Here is a 19074-nt window from a genome sequence, read left to right on the forward strand (position 1 = left end):
GATTCTGCACAAGGCTCTAATACTACATTCTAACAGCCTACTTGACAAAAACCATCTAGTCCAGATTGGTAGAAGTAAGCCACGAAGGAACCCTACTTGAAAAAAGGTTTGTCTTGTACTCTTAAAAGGTTATGCTCATGTTTTTGCATTTGGCTGATGCTTTTATCCAAAGCAACTTACAAATTAGGATGTAATAATTCAGTTATCAATCAAGACTAACAATAAGTTAATTAGAAGGCCACTCGTCAGGTTCATTGAGAGGTGACAGGGGTTACAGTTTAGAAGTAAAGTGCAGGCACAGTGGGACGTCCACAAGAGAAAGTAAGGAGTAACAGGGTAGGTGCTAGGGTAGTAGATGCTCTCCAGAAAGCTAGGTCTACAAGAGTTCCCTGAAAGTACACAGGGACACCTCTGTCCTGTTCTGGTAGAGCGCCGTCAGTCGTTTCACCATCCTGGAACGACGTATGAACAGAGTGTCTTAAGCTTGGTGTAGGCACTGCTAGCTGACATTCCTTTGACGACCCGAGTAACCGAAGCATGTTTCGGAGAAGTTTTTTATTTACTTCCTCACAATTTAAAACAGCTAAACAGCTCATGTATTCTGCCATTTTTTAATATTATAAAGAGTCATTCTCAATAGCCACTTTCAGAAGTTTTAATCTAATATCACCATTTGCATGAAATTGCAGTTCCAGAGCATCGGAGCACCCACCATTAGGGCTTTACCACTAAAGAGATTACAGTCCTTAACCAGGGCTGGTGCTATAGAGCCAGTTCTTAACTGGTTCTGTCAAAGAGTCAATTTGCTTTTCCACCACCTGAGAGCCAAGACGGAACCATGTCATTGTGTCATAAATATCATTCATTTATCATTTAATCCTCTGTGTCATTCTGTATTTTTGTGAAGGACTGTAGTGCATTGAGACAGTTTAACCAAAGAAATAACAAGTATCCCGTTAAACCGGCAAACAGATGGTATAATATGACCACCTTCTTTTATTAGCTCTGTTTTAAAAACAGCCAGCGGTGCTCATGAGGAGTTAGAGTTGAACACTTTCAGAGCAAAGTTTACTAACACCATCAGGAGATATTAAAAGATGAACATCATTAAAGAACTGCATAGGATATAACAATTAGGGATTCAGGGGAAAAGCAGCTGTAAGCAGCGTATTGACCCATTTAAACTCTGATGGGTGATTTCAGACGCTAATATCTGGTGCTTTTTAAGCTCTAGCATCAGTTAATAATTTGAACCGTTTTGGTGGATATGGCCCCCAGCCTACAAAAAGGTTGTGCAAATCCATTTATATTCACCCAAGTCAAGGCTAGCTGCTGGTATCAAGGTGTACCAAGGTTTAAAAAGCCAGAGAAAGTGCAGGACCGACTTGTGTTTCTCCATGCTCTGTTACTCCATACTTTACTTTGTTACTCCATGCTCCAATACAGAGCATGGAGTAACAAAGCAATGCCGCTCAACAACCTTTTTTTTTTTTTTTTTTTAACATACCTACCTGCTGGGTGAAAGATGGCTACCACAGTTTTTCCTTGGTTACAAGAAAGACACATTAATCCATTTGAAAATTCTTCCACTTGTGAATGACACAGACTTGACATAGAAACCAATGGATGGCCACACCACTTATAATTTTAAAACAGCGCTTGTTGACTAACGAGTCGGTTTAGCAGCCTACTACAGCTGGCAAAGAGCGTGACTCGTTAACATGCTGAAAACTCCGTTCCTATATATGCATTTCTCTATAGAGAGCAGAAGAACAAGGATAACATTATGTCTTATAGGCACTTGAAAGCCCCTAATTACATTAATAAATGTTCATAAATGTAGCAAAGTTATTAATGTTACATTATTATAACTGGAATAATTTATCAATCTGATATAGTCTTGGTTCTGTTTTGAATAAAAGCGACCACATCATATTATACACTAATGCTTCAATATGGTGAAATCCTACTATATTCATTGACAGCATCATACTGGCCCACGCATGCCTATTTGAGTTGCATTTCACATTGACTAGGACCTAAAAGGTTTGTAGAGTACACCTCATTTTAGTTGCTGCTTTTAACCCTACAACAATACATGTTCTTTTGGTAATCACACTTCTACCATTTAAAGATATAGGCTTACAGAAAAAAAAAAGTATAAAAGCAGGATGGAAAACATTTCCCCTCATTGAAGGAAAAAAAAAAACAACTTTACATTGATGGTGTAAACCCTTTTAAAACTCTACAATAGTCCCCTGGTGTTTTTCTCCATGCATTTGTGTATGTGTGCATGTGTCTAAAGCCCTTAGGTCCTCAGTGAGTGCCAGCCCAACACCGCTCAGAGAATTCCAAACATTCCTGGAGGAAGAAATTACTGGGCTTTGGGAGCTTTAACGAGTCCGTCCATCGCATATGGTGGCTTATATGTTCAGAAAAAAAGCAGAACAGCAAAACACCAAATATACATGCATAATTCAGGACAAGGATGGGACACGAACACATGCTTTAGGTCATGCAAGTTTTTTAAAGAAAATATTGGACTGTGTTGTACACAAGTAGCGAACACAGACAGCAGAAGAGAAGCTGCTGTTCCAAAAATCACAGGACTCGTTGCTCAGTTTGGGACACAGGGTCAAGTGATGTTCAGGTTCATAAGTGGGACATGAGATGGGTGTGTGTGTGAGCAGGCCAGAGAAGAACAGGGGCTAAAAACAAGAGTAGACAAAGGCAGCCAGACTTAAATATCACCACATTGAATCCACAGCTTTCTTTACTGTTTTTGCTATTATTCAACATTAAAATGTCTGAAGTAGATTTTCTTTTCTCTATTTTTTATTTTATTTTATTTTTTACACATGTTGCTAGATAATTGCTTTTTATAATTAAAACTCATGTTATATTTACAGAAAATAATCTCTCTTAACAAACGTTTGAAACTAAATAGTAAATCTTCATGCACAATCAGAAACAATGTCGGCAGCTTGGGTATGGGAAAGCAATGGCAGCCTGTAAGGTTGCCCAGGTGTTATGCAAAATAAATTCATTGCATTGATAATGTAAAGCTGCTTTCATACCTTTTCTTATAATGTCTAATATATTGGGGTAAGGAATGGTGTTTTTTCTTTTAACTCTGAAGTCAGGTCTTCTAATTCCCAGTGAGAAAACAATAAGAATGCCCCCTCAATATGGAATTCTGACTGGGAAAGTTGAAGCTGGCTGAGCAGCCCAGAGTTTTGTATTCAACATGGCTGCCATGCATATGGAACGTAGTGAAAGTTGCAGATATAAGTATTTATTAGCACTACTGACGATTTATTTCTGATCAGACCAGCTTCATACATAGTGCAGTGAAATATTTATTTTTGAACATGCTACTTTTTTTGTTTGAACAAATAAAACAGGTACAAATAAACTGGTATCTGCTCAGATTTGGCAGCACCAGAACTGACACTAAATCCCACTGTTTTCCAACTTGTAACTAGAATGTGCTTAATTCAGGTGTGACATTATTTCTAGCTCCAACTTTTAAGACTAAACACAGGATAAAAACACAGTTTATGTTGGTTTGAACTAGGGATGCAGTATCAAATTGCCCAGTGATTGGTATGGCTTGATTTGGAGCCTAATTTGTTTGTTTTTTTTTCTTTAGGATTGCTCAACTTACTATTCTGTATTTCTGCTTATGAAGAAATAAAGTGCATTGTGCCAAACATCAAGTGCAATTGGGTGTAAACTGTGCTGTAAAACAAAGATGCTTTTACAGTACAGGAAGACAACATAAGGTAAGATGAAACAACCAAACAGTGTTTGTAGCCCTTAATGGAATGCATGTTCAACTAAGGACCAAGTCATCCATGAGAAAAGTTCAGATAGCTCCAAGAATAAAAACACCCAAGTCAACTGCAGAGGAAAAACATCTGGTACTGTAAAATCCAGTCTTGGTAATCAACCTGGAGCAATGAGCCACAAATTAAGGTAATTTTACTCTATGGAAAATACTGGAAGATTTCTATTTACTGAGGCCTCTTTGGAGCAGCAAATGTTCACTCCTGTCCAGGATTGCTTTGCTAGACTTAATTGAAAAATAAGCTGCTACCACTGGTGAAGTGTGATTTCTATGGGCCTGCTTCAAAAGTGTAATTCATCGATGTCTTGGCAAAACGCGGGAACAAACCCTTTAATCGGTATTTTATGTCTGCTAAGATGGAGGTCCCACACCATGCACACGTCTCTAGGTCACCTCACTGGTCCAACTGTGCTTCATCATTTAGGCTACCAGAGTCTTAAATAAAAAACACAGTCTTGTCCTGTTTTAGGGGGATAATGATGGTTTCATTGGTATTCCTCTCCCTCCTGTGGCTGGCTTGGCCCAAACCCCACTGTTGGCTTCATGCAGGGAACCCAGAGGACATATAGAAAGAAAATGCCTTCTCCCTCTTGTCCATTAAGTTTGACCTGGAATGTGAAGGACTCGGTGCAGCCGTCTGGTTAGTATCTGACAAGACATGCCATGCAAAACGGGACAGTTCATTCTTCTAGGATCCCAAAATACACCAACCCGAACCCACAAAAACCGGCAATTATTGATCTCTAACCACTGTCTAGAGGTCAGTACAGAAAGCTGGAGCATCATGCTTTTGGGGTCTAAAATGTTATTATGAAACATATGCATAGGTTACTATTTGCATGAATAAGATTGTTTTTGCTTACCTAATATACTTAAATTTAATAACAAAACACAACATCTATAGTTTTTATGTTGCAGGTAGTGCATGTCAGCTTTGCTGCCAATAAAGTATGCTGTCAGGTTATCAAGAAGACCGAAACGGCAATCATAAATGAAGGGCACGCAACCTGAGCGGAGTGCGATCTAAATATAAACCAAATCCATTAGTGAGGCTGATGTAAAGTGTCCGAGTCGCGCAAAGCCAAAAAGTAAATCTACCCGAGTGCCTTTTACCACTGCCTTTTCACTCAAGCCCTTTTATAATGAGCAAAATTCAGGGAGACTTCCAATTGTTTTGGCTGCTTCATTGTCCTTTTTAAATAGGAAATGCAGAATTCTTTTTCACAGAGATATATTTATTTTATTTTATACAGGTCTTAAGTCTAATAAATACATAGTTTTACACATGTTTTTTCTGTATATTAATAAGGCTTTGCACAGCATGATGTAAATAAACAATGGCAAGCAATATATGTCATCAGTCTGGCCATTACTTGATCTTGTGCATATATGTATTCTGTAATTATGCTGGATAGATCCTATATATCCAGCTTACATGTTGGAACATGCAACATATTTGACCAGCAGGGCCTGAGCCCCTACTACATGTGATCAACACAGGCAAATAGGTTCAGCTAAGGCATGGGCAGGTTCCCAGTTTAAAGGCTACAGGTTATGAAAACGTATTGTTTCAGAACCACTAGAATATACCATCACATTGTTTTGGTACGGATTTAAGTCCCTATGAATGAAAACCAAGAAGATATGCTAGCATGCCCCGTGGGTGCATGGAGCATATAGAAATGCAGCTCTGCCCCTCCCCAAACCTGTAGCTGCCCACTGCCAATCAATTGGCTGTTTAGAGGCTGCAACATTTCCCATGCTAAAAAGAAAGAAAAAAACTGCCTTTTTAAAATATTTCTAGACATGAAAGGTACAGACAGCAATGGTGTGGAAACTAAAGAGTGCCACCCATCACTCCTATTAAGGAAACACTGTTTTGTAACTACACAGAGCAAGCCAAAAAGCAGCATTTCTTTAAAGAGCAGAACAGCAAAAGGCATCATATTTTGTAGAAGCCATCCAACATCAATTTGCATCCATCTTCAGGATGTTTTATAGAACTGGCGAAGGGGATACAAGAAACACACGACAGCATTTTAAGCTCCATTTTATTCTGTTGAGCTAGGGTAAGAATTTATATTCTCCAGGAAATACACATGGAGAAGGCTGTTAACGGTAATGCTGTGCTAACTGCCTAAATTGCTAATATGGCATGCTAAAGACAGTTTAAGTTTAAAATGTTGAGTCCATTTCATAAATTCCTAAAATCCTGTTTTACAGGGACAGGATTTCTGAAATCCAATAAGGTATCTGATCTGCCCCTAATACAGTGTAAATGATAAATAAATGCTTACAGTAGGAAGGCAAGAAAAAATATTTTATTAATTTATAATAATTTATTAATTATAATTCTAATTAAATCAGTATTAGCAGATCAGGGCTTTATACAAACCAGAGGCTAAAAACTGTCCACAGATCTCATTGCATCTATGCAATAAACCTGAAACACAAAACAACACCTACAATCTCTCATAATAATATCAGTTGTAATTTACAGAGATTGAAGAGATCATTTTACTTTTTCTGTTCCTGACTTGTTGACTTGTTCATGTTTAAGATTGCTTTTAATACATATAGAAAATTAAACAAGGCATGGTGGAAAAAAATAGAATGTTGCTGCCTTAAAAGAATATTATGAATATTTAAGCATTTAGATAAGTAAATCTGACCTGAAGTCCTCTGACCTGGAGCTCTAATGTATTGTGTGACTGTGAAAACCTGATACCAGTGATTCATCTGCCTGTTTAAGGAGTAAGAATCTGCTTTACCTTCCTTTATCTCCTCAGTGGAGGAGATAATGGAAAGGTCAGACCTATGCCCCACTTATTAAAATGTTCTCTCTACACTGTGCGGGCGGTCCAGCAGGCTTCTATAAAGACCCCATCCTCTACCCTCCATCCCCTTTCATATGGGAAAAAAAGAAAAAAACAACTCTGGCCTCAGGTTAGTTAATCTTACAATTTTCCACATTAGTTGAAAGGATTTATGATGTAGTTGTGAGTGTGTGTACGGTGAGGTGAGTTGGGGGAGTTTAAGCCTTTTCAATAACCTCTCCATCTGGTGAACAGAGCATGAACAGATTGGGGGAGACAGTTTCCTAGATGGTATAAAAGACAGGCAATTAGAGTGAGGAACTTCTAGGAAGTCAGCAAGCATTAAGTAGGCCATCACATTTTTGGCTCCATGTAGATAGCAGTTAAAAGAGGAGGTGATGTGTAAAAATCTGATGGAAAAAAAGCTGTACAATACTGGAACAACCTGCCAGAGAAATATATTGTTTCCCAAAAATATTTACTGCACAGTGAAAAAAAAAAAAAGAATTATGACCATGTTATTTGCAAAGCAGCAACTATTTATTGGTTTTCCTGTGCGTACAAGTTAAAATTTGTTTCAGAGCACTAAAACAATGGAGAAATACTTTCTACAACAGAAATGTAACCCTTATCAATGCCTACCTCACACATATCTGGGAAATCAGAATTGTTCGTTTTGCATCAGGTCAAAAAAACTAGAACATAACTTCTAATAAATCTGCCTCTTGTTATACCTTATATCTAACTGTATAGGCCTTTAGTCAACCAAGTTATTTTGAAATTTGCTTCTAAATACTTTTGCCCATGTGCAAAAATTCATTGAAATGAGTACGATCATCAGAAAGTGATGCTCTCAGAAAACTTTGAGCTTCAAAAGGCCTTTTGATTAAACTTGAGGAACAACTGAGCGCAGCTCATTGTGACGACATCAAACAATATTCTGTTTGCGAATGAACAAAGACTTTTAGGGCAGACACTAGCTGATTCACACACACACAAAAAATGTCCTTATTTCCCCACAAGGATAACAAAAACTGGTTTATTTGCTGTGTGGTCAGGCTGTTCCACACATTTGTGTACTCCTAGCATAATGCTGCCTTTGTTGACTTTGTGACCACTGTGTGCATGTGGGCTTTTATAAAACAGAAAAGATTTAGTCTGCTGATTTTATGAAGTTAGAGCATCACGCCTACAGTACCTTGAAAACGACAGAAGTTAAAACACTTTTCCTCAAAAGTTTTCTGCTTTCTTACAATGGTAACAGACATACACTACCAGTCAAAAGCTCGGACACACTTTCTCAATCAATTGACAGGTAGTGCATTTGTGCATGAGAGTAGCTTTACTGTATATTTAGTTGTATTAAACTACAGTTTATTTAGCCACTGATAACAGAGGAGCTGTTAAATTAAATCAATTAGCTTGAACCTAATCTGCGGTATCTGAACTTTGAACAAGCTCTTGTGGACGTGCACAACACTGGATGTAACTTGTGTCACGCACCCAGAAGCATATTGCACCAACACAACGCATTATGCCTAATCAGTTGTACTTCAATTTGTTTTTAAATCAGATATAATAAAAGTTGTCAAATGGTCTAGTACAGATTGGATGTGGAGGAGAGAGGGACGTTACCATGGTGTTGTGGCAAAGCTTGACCGGCTGAGCGGTGAAAGCCAGAAACTATCAGCTCCTCGGGCCTGCGAGAGGAAGTGCGCTCCATTGTTTCCTGCCAAGAAAAGTCAGATACCAAGGATAATCCTTCATTTAGAAATGATGCTAGATGTTTTACTGAAGGATAAAAAACAATGGGTTCAAATGGTTAAAACAAAAATCTTGGTTCATGGCTCTGGTCTCGAGCAACACCAAGTTAATGTTCATTCTAACCCTGACATATTAATTTAAGAGCCATCTCAATTCCATACAAACATGAAATATGCCCTGCAGAGTTTCAGTTACATCAGCACATCTATTGCTAAAACAAATAAACAGAACATCTACAGCATGGTCACATCTAGGGACACAATGTCAAGTTCCTCACACACTATCTAATTTGAAACAGCTTCGAGGCGAGAAAGCTGTCAAACAGAGAGGACAAAAAGCCAAATTTTAAATCTCCCCTTTTCCAGGAAAAAGAAGAACGCAGAAGAGCTGCTTCCAGGAACTGCTCGTGGCCAGGAGTCCTGTTGTGAACACCGGCATATACACACCAGCTCACATCTCTCCTCTGTGCTTCGAAAACATCCATAAATGCCAGGACCAAGATTTATAGCTCAAAGGAGCAGCCAAAAGCTTTCCAAGGAAGACAGCTAGGCTGCTGGGCCTGTGGTGTGACTGCAAGCTTTAGCTAGGACTGAGGTACAGCAGCTCCTCTAAACTCCCACTGAAAACCAGCTGCAGCAAGCAAATATAATGCTCCCTCTAAGTGCATAGCAATTTTTTTAAAAATTAGGACAAAATATGAAAATGCTGATAAAAAGATCAACAGGAATACTTAAGGTTCAGGTTTTGATAACAGTGCCCAGTCCTACATCAGAACTGCAGAGACTGCCTTCATCAGGACACAAGGCAGTAACTGTGTACACTGCAGGGGGTTTGAGGTAGAACAAAAAGTAGGAGTTATCAGCAGCAGCACTGTTAACATGTAGCTACAAGTCAACGCAAAAAAAGACCCCTGAACTTGAAGCACTCTTGCAATAAAAGTGAATTTTAATGACTGCATTCCCCATAAACCTTTTGGAATGAACTCTGATGCACTTTCACTGACTCTACAGTTTTAAGGACCCCATGAAAAAGCATTGAAGTGGTTTTACGTTTTGCCCTGGGCTTTACCTAAACAGCAGTAACTGACCCGACAATTACAAAACGTTTATTTACGCTTAGAATTTTGGTTTATTATTACAACCATGCTAAGAGATGTGTTCTAGTTGTTGAACATTGAAAATAAAGTAGCAGAATTGATGCTGGAATGTGGATGGTACCCGTTTAGATGTTCTTCAGATGCAGCCTCGTGGGCTTATAGTTTGATGACGAAAAACAAAAAAATCTTATTCCTACTTGCATTTTTAACTTGTTTTTTTATGGCTTCATTGCAGGCAGCTGGTTTCATTTATAGGTCATTAAGGTTTATTCCTCCAAGTCTCAATAACAAGGTTTTTTTGGGTTTTTTTTTTAAAAAGGGGGTTTCGGACATCTTCACCAGTGGCGCCAATATTTGTGAAGGGTGCTTTATTGCTGTGTCACACTGTTGCTGTCAAAAAACTGTAGACCAACCTTGAGTCTTGCTCTTAAAAGGAGCCCTATTGTGTTTCAGCATCTAAACTGTTTTCAATTTTAAAATGAAATTGATGAAGCATGTTTGAGCAGGGCAGCGATATGTGCCCTGTGTTGGATTCCACGCTAGGGCCTTTCTGTGGGAGGTCTGCATGTCCTCTCACTGCATACGTGTTTCCTCTGAGTACTTTGGTTTCTTCCCACACTATGGGCTGGTTACTGGTTTAAATTTTAAAAAAGGTATGGTTTTAAAACCACATTTTTCATCACCATTTTTTCCTGGCAGCATGTAACATAACACTGTCCCTCCCACACCTGTTGCTGCGCAGCCAACTAATAAAGGCTTCTATACTTTTCCCTCACTTAGAAGAATGACAAATTTGGTTGTTTTGAAATATTTCTCACTCAAAAAACACACAACAAGTGATATGGTATTGATAAGCAACCAACCAAGCAGTTTGCCACACTAATCAGCCAGCAAAAAACTGGTGGTTAGACTGAGTCCTTTATGAAAAACAATAAAACATGATAGTCTGCACAATAAGCATGTTTATTTGAAAACTACCCCTACATTTAGTAGTGCCTAGTCCAAAAACATGCAGGTTGGGCTGTTTAAGGGACCTCTGAATATACCCACTGAACCTGTGATGTTAACTAGCATTAAGCGGGAATAGAAACCAACTGAATGAATGGATCCAAAATGCTTCACAGGAGTGGCTTAAATGTCTTTCAAGCCCTGTTATGTTTGTGCAAAAAAAGCCTGGAAATTTTCAGACTGCCACATCACCGAAACATATGGGAAAAGCTGACGGTCTTTACCTTAATTTACTTTTTGTCCTCATTTCAGAGCATAACAAAACCCTTTCACTGGATTAACACAAGGTTTCCTAGATTTAGGAGAAGTTGTAACGTCTCACCTGTCACCCAAGACCATCATCTACATACTTTCTGCAAACTTCTCTCAGTGAATCTGAGGCTCAGGTTCCTTGAAAGTAGAAAAATTTAACTTAGCCACTGTCACCTCTGCACAAAAGCACCAAAGTCCGCAAGCGATGTATTCAGAGATGTCCTAAATTTCCAGACTGATTTCCAGATGGGATAGGGAATAAAGTGCGAAAATAGAAATATTTTTCATACTTACCGAAATCAAATGTCCAACTTTTCCAAACTGTATTAAAACCCTAATTATTTTTAAACTGTTCAGCCTTTCTTCTTTCTTTCTAGCCTTTTCTGAACAGCTAAAGCCACAACTCAACTAAGCTGCAAGTCACTGAAAACCTTTTGGTTCAGAACTCCAAATTCACAAATGTAAACCTATGCACAAAAAGGTGGATTTGCAAAGAGAGAAAGAAAGAGTTACAGCCGGATCAATCTGATACCATCTCTTGCACCGGTCTAAAGCTTTCACTGAGACAGACCGACTGAAACACACACATTGGAGACGGGACTGGAACGGTGCACAGATTCCCAAACATCCCCAGCGTTATGTATAGTATTATGTAAGTTCACAGAGGAACGGCTCATTTGCTCCTTATCTATACAAACTACACCCAGAGAAAAGCTCCACGGGGAAGAGGGAACATGGAGTCTCATCTCAATTGGCAAACTTTACACAAGAACACCCAGCAATGTTATATCCAGCTGCTCTCTGTTTAACAACCTAAATCTGTTTTTTGTGCACTACGTGTAGGTTGGAGGAATGTTTTCTGTGGAGACTCAATTCACTATTCACTGCAGTGTTCCTTGTGCAAAGGCCCTTCTGGCAGCTAAAGAGACCCAATCCAACTTAATGTCAGCCCAACAGGAGCTATGCGGTCCCATGGTTTGGGTTAGCAGGAGTCTTCCCGCTTGTACCTCCACCCAGAGAAATAAGGCAGCTGACATTACGTCACCTCCCTCATCCCTTCGGTCGCAGTAAGACATCACAATGTCAATCCCAAGCCTGTCACATAGCAAAGTCCCGGGCTTGTTAATGTTGTTTGTTTAGGAGTTCTATTTATAGAGCTCCACAATGCTGTTTAGCCAAATTCTTCAGGTTAGTGGAGAGGGAAAATCCAAGCAGAAAAACAAAGGACTCATTCTGCAAGAGTTGGACACTGGGAATGGGTCTGAGTGTGTTGTGTTGCTGTGACGCTCTGTGTGTGTGTATATATATATATATATATATATATATATATATATACACATATAATATATATATAATATATATATAATATTTTATACAATATTCAGCTGGCTGATTAGTGTGGTTTTTCACAGTGAGAAATATTTCTATACATAGGAAAATTTGACCTTCTTGCAAGTGAGGAAAACGTATAGAAGCCTTCATTAGTCGGCTACACAGCGACAGGTAGGGGAGGTACCGCTTATTGCTACATGCTGCCAGAGTAAAGGGTGATAAAATATAAATTAGATTTTCTGGCACTAGTGGCCTTTATTTTGTAAGTGTCCCAACAGGAAATGGGGGGTGGAAACAGAGAGAGAAAGAGCAGGAAGTATGCAGCAATGGTCAACGTGCCAGGACTCGAACCAGTGACGGCTGCATCGAGGACTGTAGCCTCTTTTATAGATCCGGTGCCATATTTCACCATATGAGAGGTTTGCAGAACTATATCTTAGAGGCCGTCCTTTTAATGACAAACATTTATGCAGTCCATAACTCAAGCCTTAAACCTATTCCAGCAGCATCTCACATAATCAAACCTTGCTGGCAAAGATGTTATAAAAATAAGCAAGTTCTGGTTACAGGTATCAAGGTGAATCAAGGTTTTTACAAAGTTGTGTTTTTAAAACTGCGAAATCTTTTCATCATTGTGGTTATTGTCCTAAGGATATGCCAGAGTTAGAGTCCGGGTGATCGGAGCTTTCTCTGGCTGAATGTAAATAAAAGTTACCCTATTATAGCAGCAGCAGGAATAAATGTTTTATCGGTTCTAAATAACAACAAATTATGTTTTAGATTTTTCTTTAAAATTGTTATGGAAGTATGATAGAGTAAAACTGTTATTTTGTCTGAAGATTAAACCATAAAAATCCCTTGTCTACTATAGAGATTCTTGAAATATTTTGGAGCAAAAAAAGTTGTTAATGCAAAGAAATTACCCCAGGTGGTATTTGATATGGGAAATAACAGACTCTGGTCCTGAAACACTTTTAAAAGGTGTCCATTCAGGTTGAGCCTAGTCTGCTTTTGATGAACAATTTCTTGGGATTTAAAGCTGTGATTTAAAATAAGGGGAAAATGGCAATTATGAAATATAAGGCTCAATGAAAAAAAATCTAAGTCTGTTTAACTGTAATTTAAAAGTTATTTGTTTTAGATCCACTAAAAATGCTTTATTAAACAGATCGCTCATTAATTAATGTCAGAACAAGCTAGTATATCTGCTTTGACAAATGTTCTATGTGCAAACTAGGACAACAGGTCCTATGTTTTGGTTGTTATTTTTTCTGCTAAGGAGCTGCTGAGTATGAGGGGTCAAATTAACAAAAATAAACTTGTAATGAACTGAAGGTGTAAAATACTGAACATGGTAAAATTGAGTGTCGTAAAAACCAACGTGATTAATTTTGCCTCTGTGAAAATTAGAATCCGTGAAATCGGGGGACAAATGATAACATGGTAAATATTAATGTTTTAAATATTAAGGTTATCAAATTTAACGTTGCCCGTTTTCATTTATTGCCTTGATTTTAGCGCCTCCATTTTTACCACTTCAGTTTTATCATTCATCGCGTTCACGGTAATTTTGTTACTTCTGGTAGATCGGAATACGGCAGCAGCCCTGACGCGACAGCGGAGTATGGACTTGTAGTCCATAGCCATTTGCATGCATTTTCAATACTACGGCAGTGATATTGTTGGTCACAGAGTGGAGCCGCAGGGAGTCACAAGCGAAGAACGCCCAGATTGTCTCCAGACTTTCTACCTCAGTCTCTCTTTAACACGATGAACCGGGAATCAGACACCTTCTCCGGAAGAGAGAGGGAACGCTGCACGGTCAACTCACAGCTGTCAGCGCAAAGAAACAACGAACCCCTTTTTTTTTATTTATTGGGAACAATCTTAATAAACTGAGTAGATATTTGAGTTCAACAAACTTACATTCTTGCTTAAAAGCATCTTAAACGTTTATTTGTGGTCACGGAAAGCGTATAATTTACATTTCTATTCACAATTTTTGCCACCATCGTCCGCCATTGCTGCCGAGCTCCACCAATCCTATTCGACCCACAATGAATCATGGGAAACTGTGGGTCATGGACTACAAGGGCTTCTGCCATATTCCGATATGTAACAAAAATAACACGGTGAACGCGATGATTGATAAAACCGAAGTGGTAAAAATGGAGGCGCTAAAATCAAGGCGGTGAATGAAAACAAGCAACGTTAAATTTAATAACCTTAATATCTATAACATTATAATAATAATAATATGTACCATGTTATTTTAATGACCTCCTAATTCACGGATTCTAATCTTCACAGAGGCGATATTAATCACATGTTGGTTTTTACGGCACTCAATTTTACCATGTTCAGTATGTCATACCTTTAATTCATTTCAAGTAAATTTTTGTTACTTTGACCCCCTCGTGGCTGAGTACTAACCAATGTCAAAAAGTAAACTTTAGAACAGAGGCTTCAAGAGAATATTTGTGTTGCAAACCCACACCAAAATCTGCAAGACCCTTGGGCTTAGAGAAAGTAGCTGTTTTATTGTCTTATTTTGTTATTCTGACACAATCAAGTCTAGGTCGAGTATTTGCTAATATTTACCCATTTTATTATTAGGGGTGTGTTTACTCTTTCACTTTCGCAGATGCAGGGGCATTACTGACATTTTTACCCGATCTCAAACATTAAATTGTCAGGCTTTAAGATGGTTCACCAAGCTCATTGGCACTGTTCAGCTTTCATCTAAACAAAGCTTTTCCCTTTGCAAAGCCTTACTGGTAGTAAGGATACTTTTATAGCTTGACAAAATATAAAGCAGGAAATAAAATCTTTAAGTTCATTTATCGATTGAAAGGTGTTAACATTTTGATGGCAAGCTGCAAGTAGCTGATAACGTTTTCTTTGAGGTCTGTGCTGCAAATTTTGATATCAACCAGTTCAGATTTTTATTAAGGAATGTGAAACAAAGAGGAGAAAATATGTACTGCAGCCCCTTTGACAGAGAAAGTACTTTTGAATCAAACAGACAAAGAAAGAATTACCAGATTATGACCCTTACCTTTTATTGTACTCAAAAATAAAGTGCATCAAAGGATTTGCTGTAGATTGATTCATTCGCAGACCAAAAACAGAAGAAATATTGGAGTTTCTAATTCTGATGAAAAAGCGTAACCTGCCAATCACAAAAATTGGCCAATTCTGATTGATGATTAGTGCATCTCTAGTTTTTCTCCTGGCTTTTTAAAGTTGCTGATATAAATAGTACATTTATTTTGATGTTAACCAGGTCCGACAGTAATAAAAGAAAAAAACGAAATTTTTAAATAGCTGTGAATCTAAGACCTTCACCTCAGTATCTTGAGCTGCAAATCAGAGCACCATATTGCCGGTACAAGTAATTTAAACAAGACATTCTTCCTGTAGAGTGAAAAATCCCAAAAATGTAATCGAAGCTGTAACCACATTTAAGTTGTAGAGTTCTAAAACAAAAATTAACCAGTTTTCAATCGATTCAGGTTGGAATTCAGGTTGCTGTTTCAAGGAAACTGAACTTTAGAGCCACACTACTTCAACACATTGACTCACACTCTGCACCACTGCAACGCAAACAAGCACAAAGCTTATTAAATATTTACCTGGTAGTTTGAGTGACGTAAAAAGTAGTCAGGGCATCCTGCTAAAGCCATGATGTTTGCCTTGTGCTCCCTCTTGCAGGAAACCCTCTGGTCTCAGCAAGCAACCTGCACAAGGAGGAGCAGCACAGCAAATAAATGAGACAAAGCAAGCCTAAAACTGACAGGATAATGATTAGAGGGAAAGAAGAAAAACCTCCAGAAAGAATGATGTCAAAGACCTTTCTAAACCTGACAACCATATGGATGTTGGGATCTTTGCCCGGAGCAACTTTGTAAAACTGGCATCCAGTATCCAAAACCCTACACTCATCTCCAACTTAAAGGGAAAGCCTGTATGTGAGCATGATTTGTGAGAGCATCGAGGTGCATGTACACGTTGAGTCTAGTATAAACACAGCCATTGTTTTCAACACACACAAACACACACACACAAACACACACACACAAACACAAGTCAGTCCCTAAACAAAGCCTGGGGCTTAGGACTAAATAAGAAACCTCCTCCAAGTTGCAACATATGACCACTCACCACCTGCAGCTTGTTGAGGAAGCAGAAAGGGTGGTGGGAGCAAAGCAGTAAGCTAGTTTCTTATCCGCTGGGGGTTAGAAACTACAAGATGTGTGTTTGTGACTCTCGCATAGTCAACATTAAATCCTGAGTTTGCTTTTAAGTAAAGAGTAAATCTCATTTAACTCCCCTAAATATGAAGCTCTTTATTCCTGCCCCAGATTTCTGTGGTCATTAGGTACAGGCTGGTTACTGCTGTCAAGATTTTAGAATGCTATGGATTCAAAGCCACAAACATTTTCCCTCATATCCTTCCCACTGTTTAAAGTTGTCAATGAGATGGAAACTAATCTATCCCTTTTATTAAAATAACACTGTTTTAAAGCTAAATTCTTAAGCTACAACTGCTACCTAAAGGCTGGCTACCTGAGCAGATAGGCTGACTAATTGCCCAGCTAAAAGTTGTTCTATGTGTGTCAATCTGCAAAGAGCAAAGCATCAAAATGTTAGAATATACTGCGCTTGAAAACTACCACTAAATTTTGCTGGTGTTTATTTTAAGTTTTTGCTTACGTCTATCAAAAATAAGAGTAACTGTTCTGTTTGTGTTTAATAAAAAAAAGTAATGGAGCTGTTTGAGTAGAAAGTTTTGCCGACTGTTAGAAATAACTAATCACCATGAAAATCCACTCAACCAGCTGTCGTAAACCCTCACCATCCGCCTGGCTGAGTTCATAGAAAGCTCTGAGCTCATTTAGGAACTTTTCAGACCTGTACTTCCACAATGTGCTGGATGCAGTTCATGCAGCAAACTACACATGCACACTAAGCATTGCATCTCCCTAGCCAACTCTCTGACTGATTTCCCTATAATCTTCCTGTCAGTGCTTCTCTATTGTACAGGTCAGGTCATTATATAAGATATCAAATGGTCAAACAATAATCCTTCCACTACCCCCACCTCCTCCTTTCACCCCACTAATTACTGTTTCCACAGGGGCTCGGCTATCTTTAGGTTGCTCTCGCTGACTGAGAATGCGTGTCCAAATGTGTATGCACAGTTGGACACACATTGAAAAAAGACACCATCTCCACTCCTGATAATTGCATGCCTTCCCCCCACTTTCCTTCCCACTTGTGTCCAGTTTTGAGTCTTACATGTTCTTCCTCTACAGGATCAGGCTGCTCACACCAATCAAATTGCTGGTTGAAAGGGCAAGCCCTGCTGATTGTATGTGCAAGTCTAATAAGCCTGAAAGCTAAGCCAAAGCTGTCAGGGCTTGACATTTAGTGACATTTGTGGCTCCTCCTGCAGAGAAAGAGAATAATTCAGCTTTACTAGTGATACGGGGCCACCAACAGGTTTAATGGACTCTGAAGCACCTTAATAATGCCACACTTGCTAGAGTGTTTGTCCACACTCAGTCCTTCAAACTGGGTGTATTTCTGCCAAAACAGCACAGAGAAAAATGAACCTAAGGGTGATCTTGCTGCACCAGCAGGGCAGAATGATTGATGTTACACATCATAGAGATTTTACTTCAGAATACAAATCATCAACACACAACTAGCTCGTCCTCCATGGAGTAGCTCCTTAACATGCTACTAGTTCATGAAAACGCCTGGCATTAGTTCAGGAAGCACCGCTGCGGATGAAATAATCATTACACCACTCTGACACAGATACAATATTAACAATGAAATAAAAAGTGCAAACTCCTTCCAATATTTTCTAAACTTTGGATAATTCTGCAAAAGGTCTCTGTGCTTTTTATCATTCAAAGTACAAAATTAACAAGACATTCGTTTAATCTCACACTTTTGAGGATGATATAAAAGTGTTCTGTCAAGTTTAATTTCTTACACTAAAAACGTCAGTAAACGCGGCTATAGCTCCACTGCACGCCCCTACGTGACCGAGCAGAATGGTTGCCTCTGACTTTAAGAATATGCTCTGCTATGTAGATTAAACAAATACACAAAGTGCTTACGGTTATGAAAGGGCAGCACGTAGTTCAAGCTCGTGTCCAGGACGCACGACGTTTCAACACCCGGTTAACGCTTCAACTTTCCTCGTCTGAATGTCGGCACAAACTGCTTCCCACCCCCCAAAAAACCTCTGTCCGCCGCCGTGTTCACCTTGTCCCCCGAAGCGCTGCCCTCGCGCACGTACAAACCGCACATCCACGCGCTCACTTCTTTTACTCGCGCGCACAAGCATACACAAGTTGAGCCCACTCCACGCCCACTCCACGCCCCCTCTCTGCGCTTTGGCCAGCTGACTCTCGTCAGTCTCGCCCTTACACACACTGGCTGGAAGCCTCCTCTTTCTCAGCTCCGCCCTGCTTACTGCACTGCAAAACATATCTTAACTTATCTTACACGCTGCTACGTCACTGATCAACGTGGCTCCGCTTCGACACACCCCCTGAGGGTCAACATGGCCTTCCCTGGAAACGGCGACATGCTGTCAGGGGTGCCATGACACCTGTCATCATTACAAGTGAAATCCCAGCAATAATAAAAGAAACTCAATTTGTCCACTTGACTGTTTTCTAAATTGGTTTTCTGTATGATTTCAACATTTTTATGGTCAAAATTGCTGAGTTTAAGCATTGTTGAAATATTACAAGGGAGAAAGGCAAGGTAATTAGCTGTGCCTCACCACGGATGGCGCTGTGTCACACACTGATGCAAGGGAGTTGGCGCACACCCATCGCTGTCACTCTTCATATCGCCAAAATAAATGCTGGCTTTAATTTATTTATTCTAATATAAATGTGCAGTGAAAATGGACAGGGTGAGGCAAAAAG

The 19074-nt window shown here is 39.2% G+C and overlaps 1 protein-coding gene across 3 annotated transcripts in view; it reads right to left on the minus strand.

Annotated features, from left to right (window-relative positions):
• LOC124879994 (growth factor receptor-bound protein 10-like) overlaps positions 1 to 18538 on the minus strand; it is a 67149-nt gene extending 48611 nt beyond the window's left edge. The window contains exons 1-3 of one of the 3 annotated variants that reach the window (XM_047384883.1): positions 18253 to 18538; positions 15754 to 15858; positions 8302 to 8395 (exon numbers count right to left, since the gene is read on the minus strand). In XM_047384883.1, coding sequence (XP_047240839.1) covers positions 8302 to 8395; positions 15754 to 15804 — 145 coding nt within the window. In that variant the 5' untranslated portion in view covers positions 15805 to 15858; positions 18253 to 18538. The remainder of the gene's footprint in view (positions 1 to 8301; positions 8396 to 15753; positions 15859 to 18252) is intronic. The other 2 variants (XM_047384884.1, XM_047384885.1) reach the window with 2 other exon arrangements.
• Positions 18539 to 19074: the final 536 nt, after the last annotated feature.

This window comes from Girardinichthys multiradiatus, chromosome 13 (genome assembly GCF_021462225.1).
Source record: "Girardinichthys multiradiatus isolate DD_20200921_A chromosome 13, DD_fGirMul_XY1, whole genome shotgun sequence".
NCBI classification, from domain to species: domain Eukaryota; kingdom Metazoa; phylum Chordata; class Actinopteri; order Cyprinodontiformes; family Goodeidae; genus Girardinichthys; species Girardinichthys multiradiatus.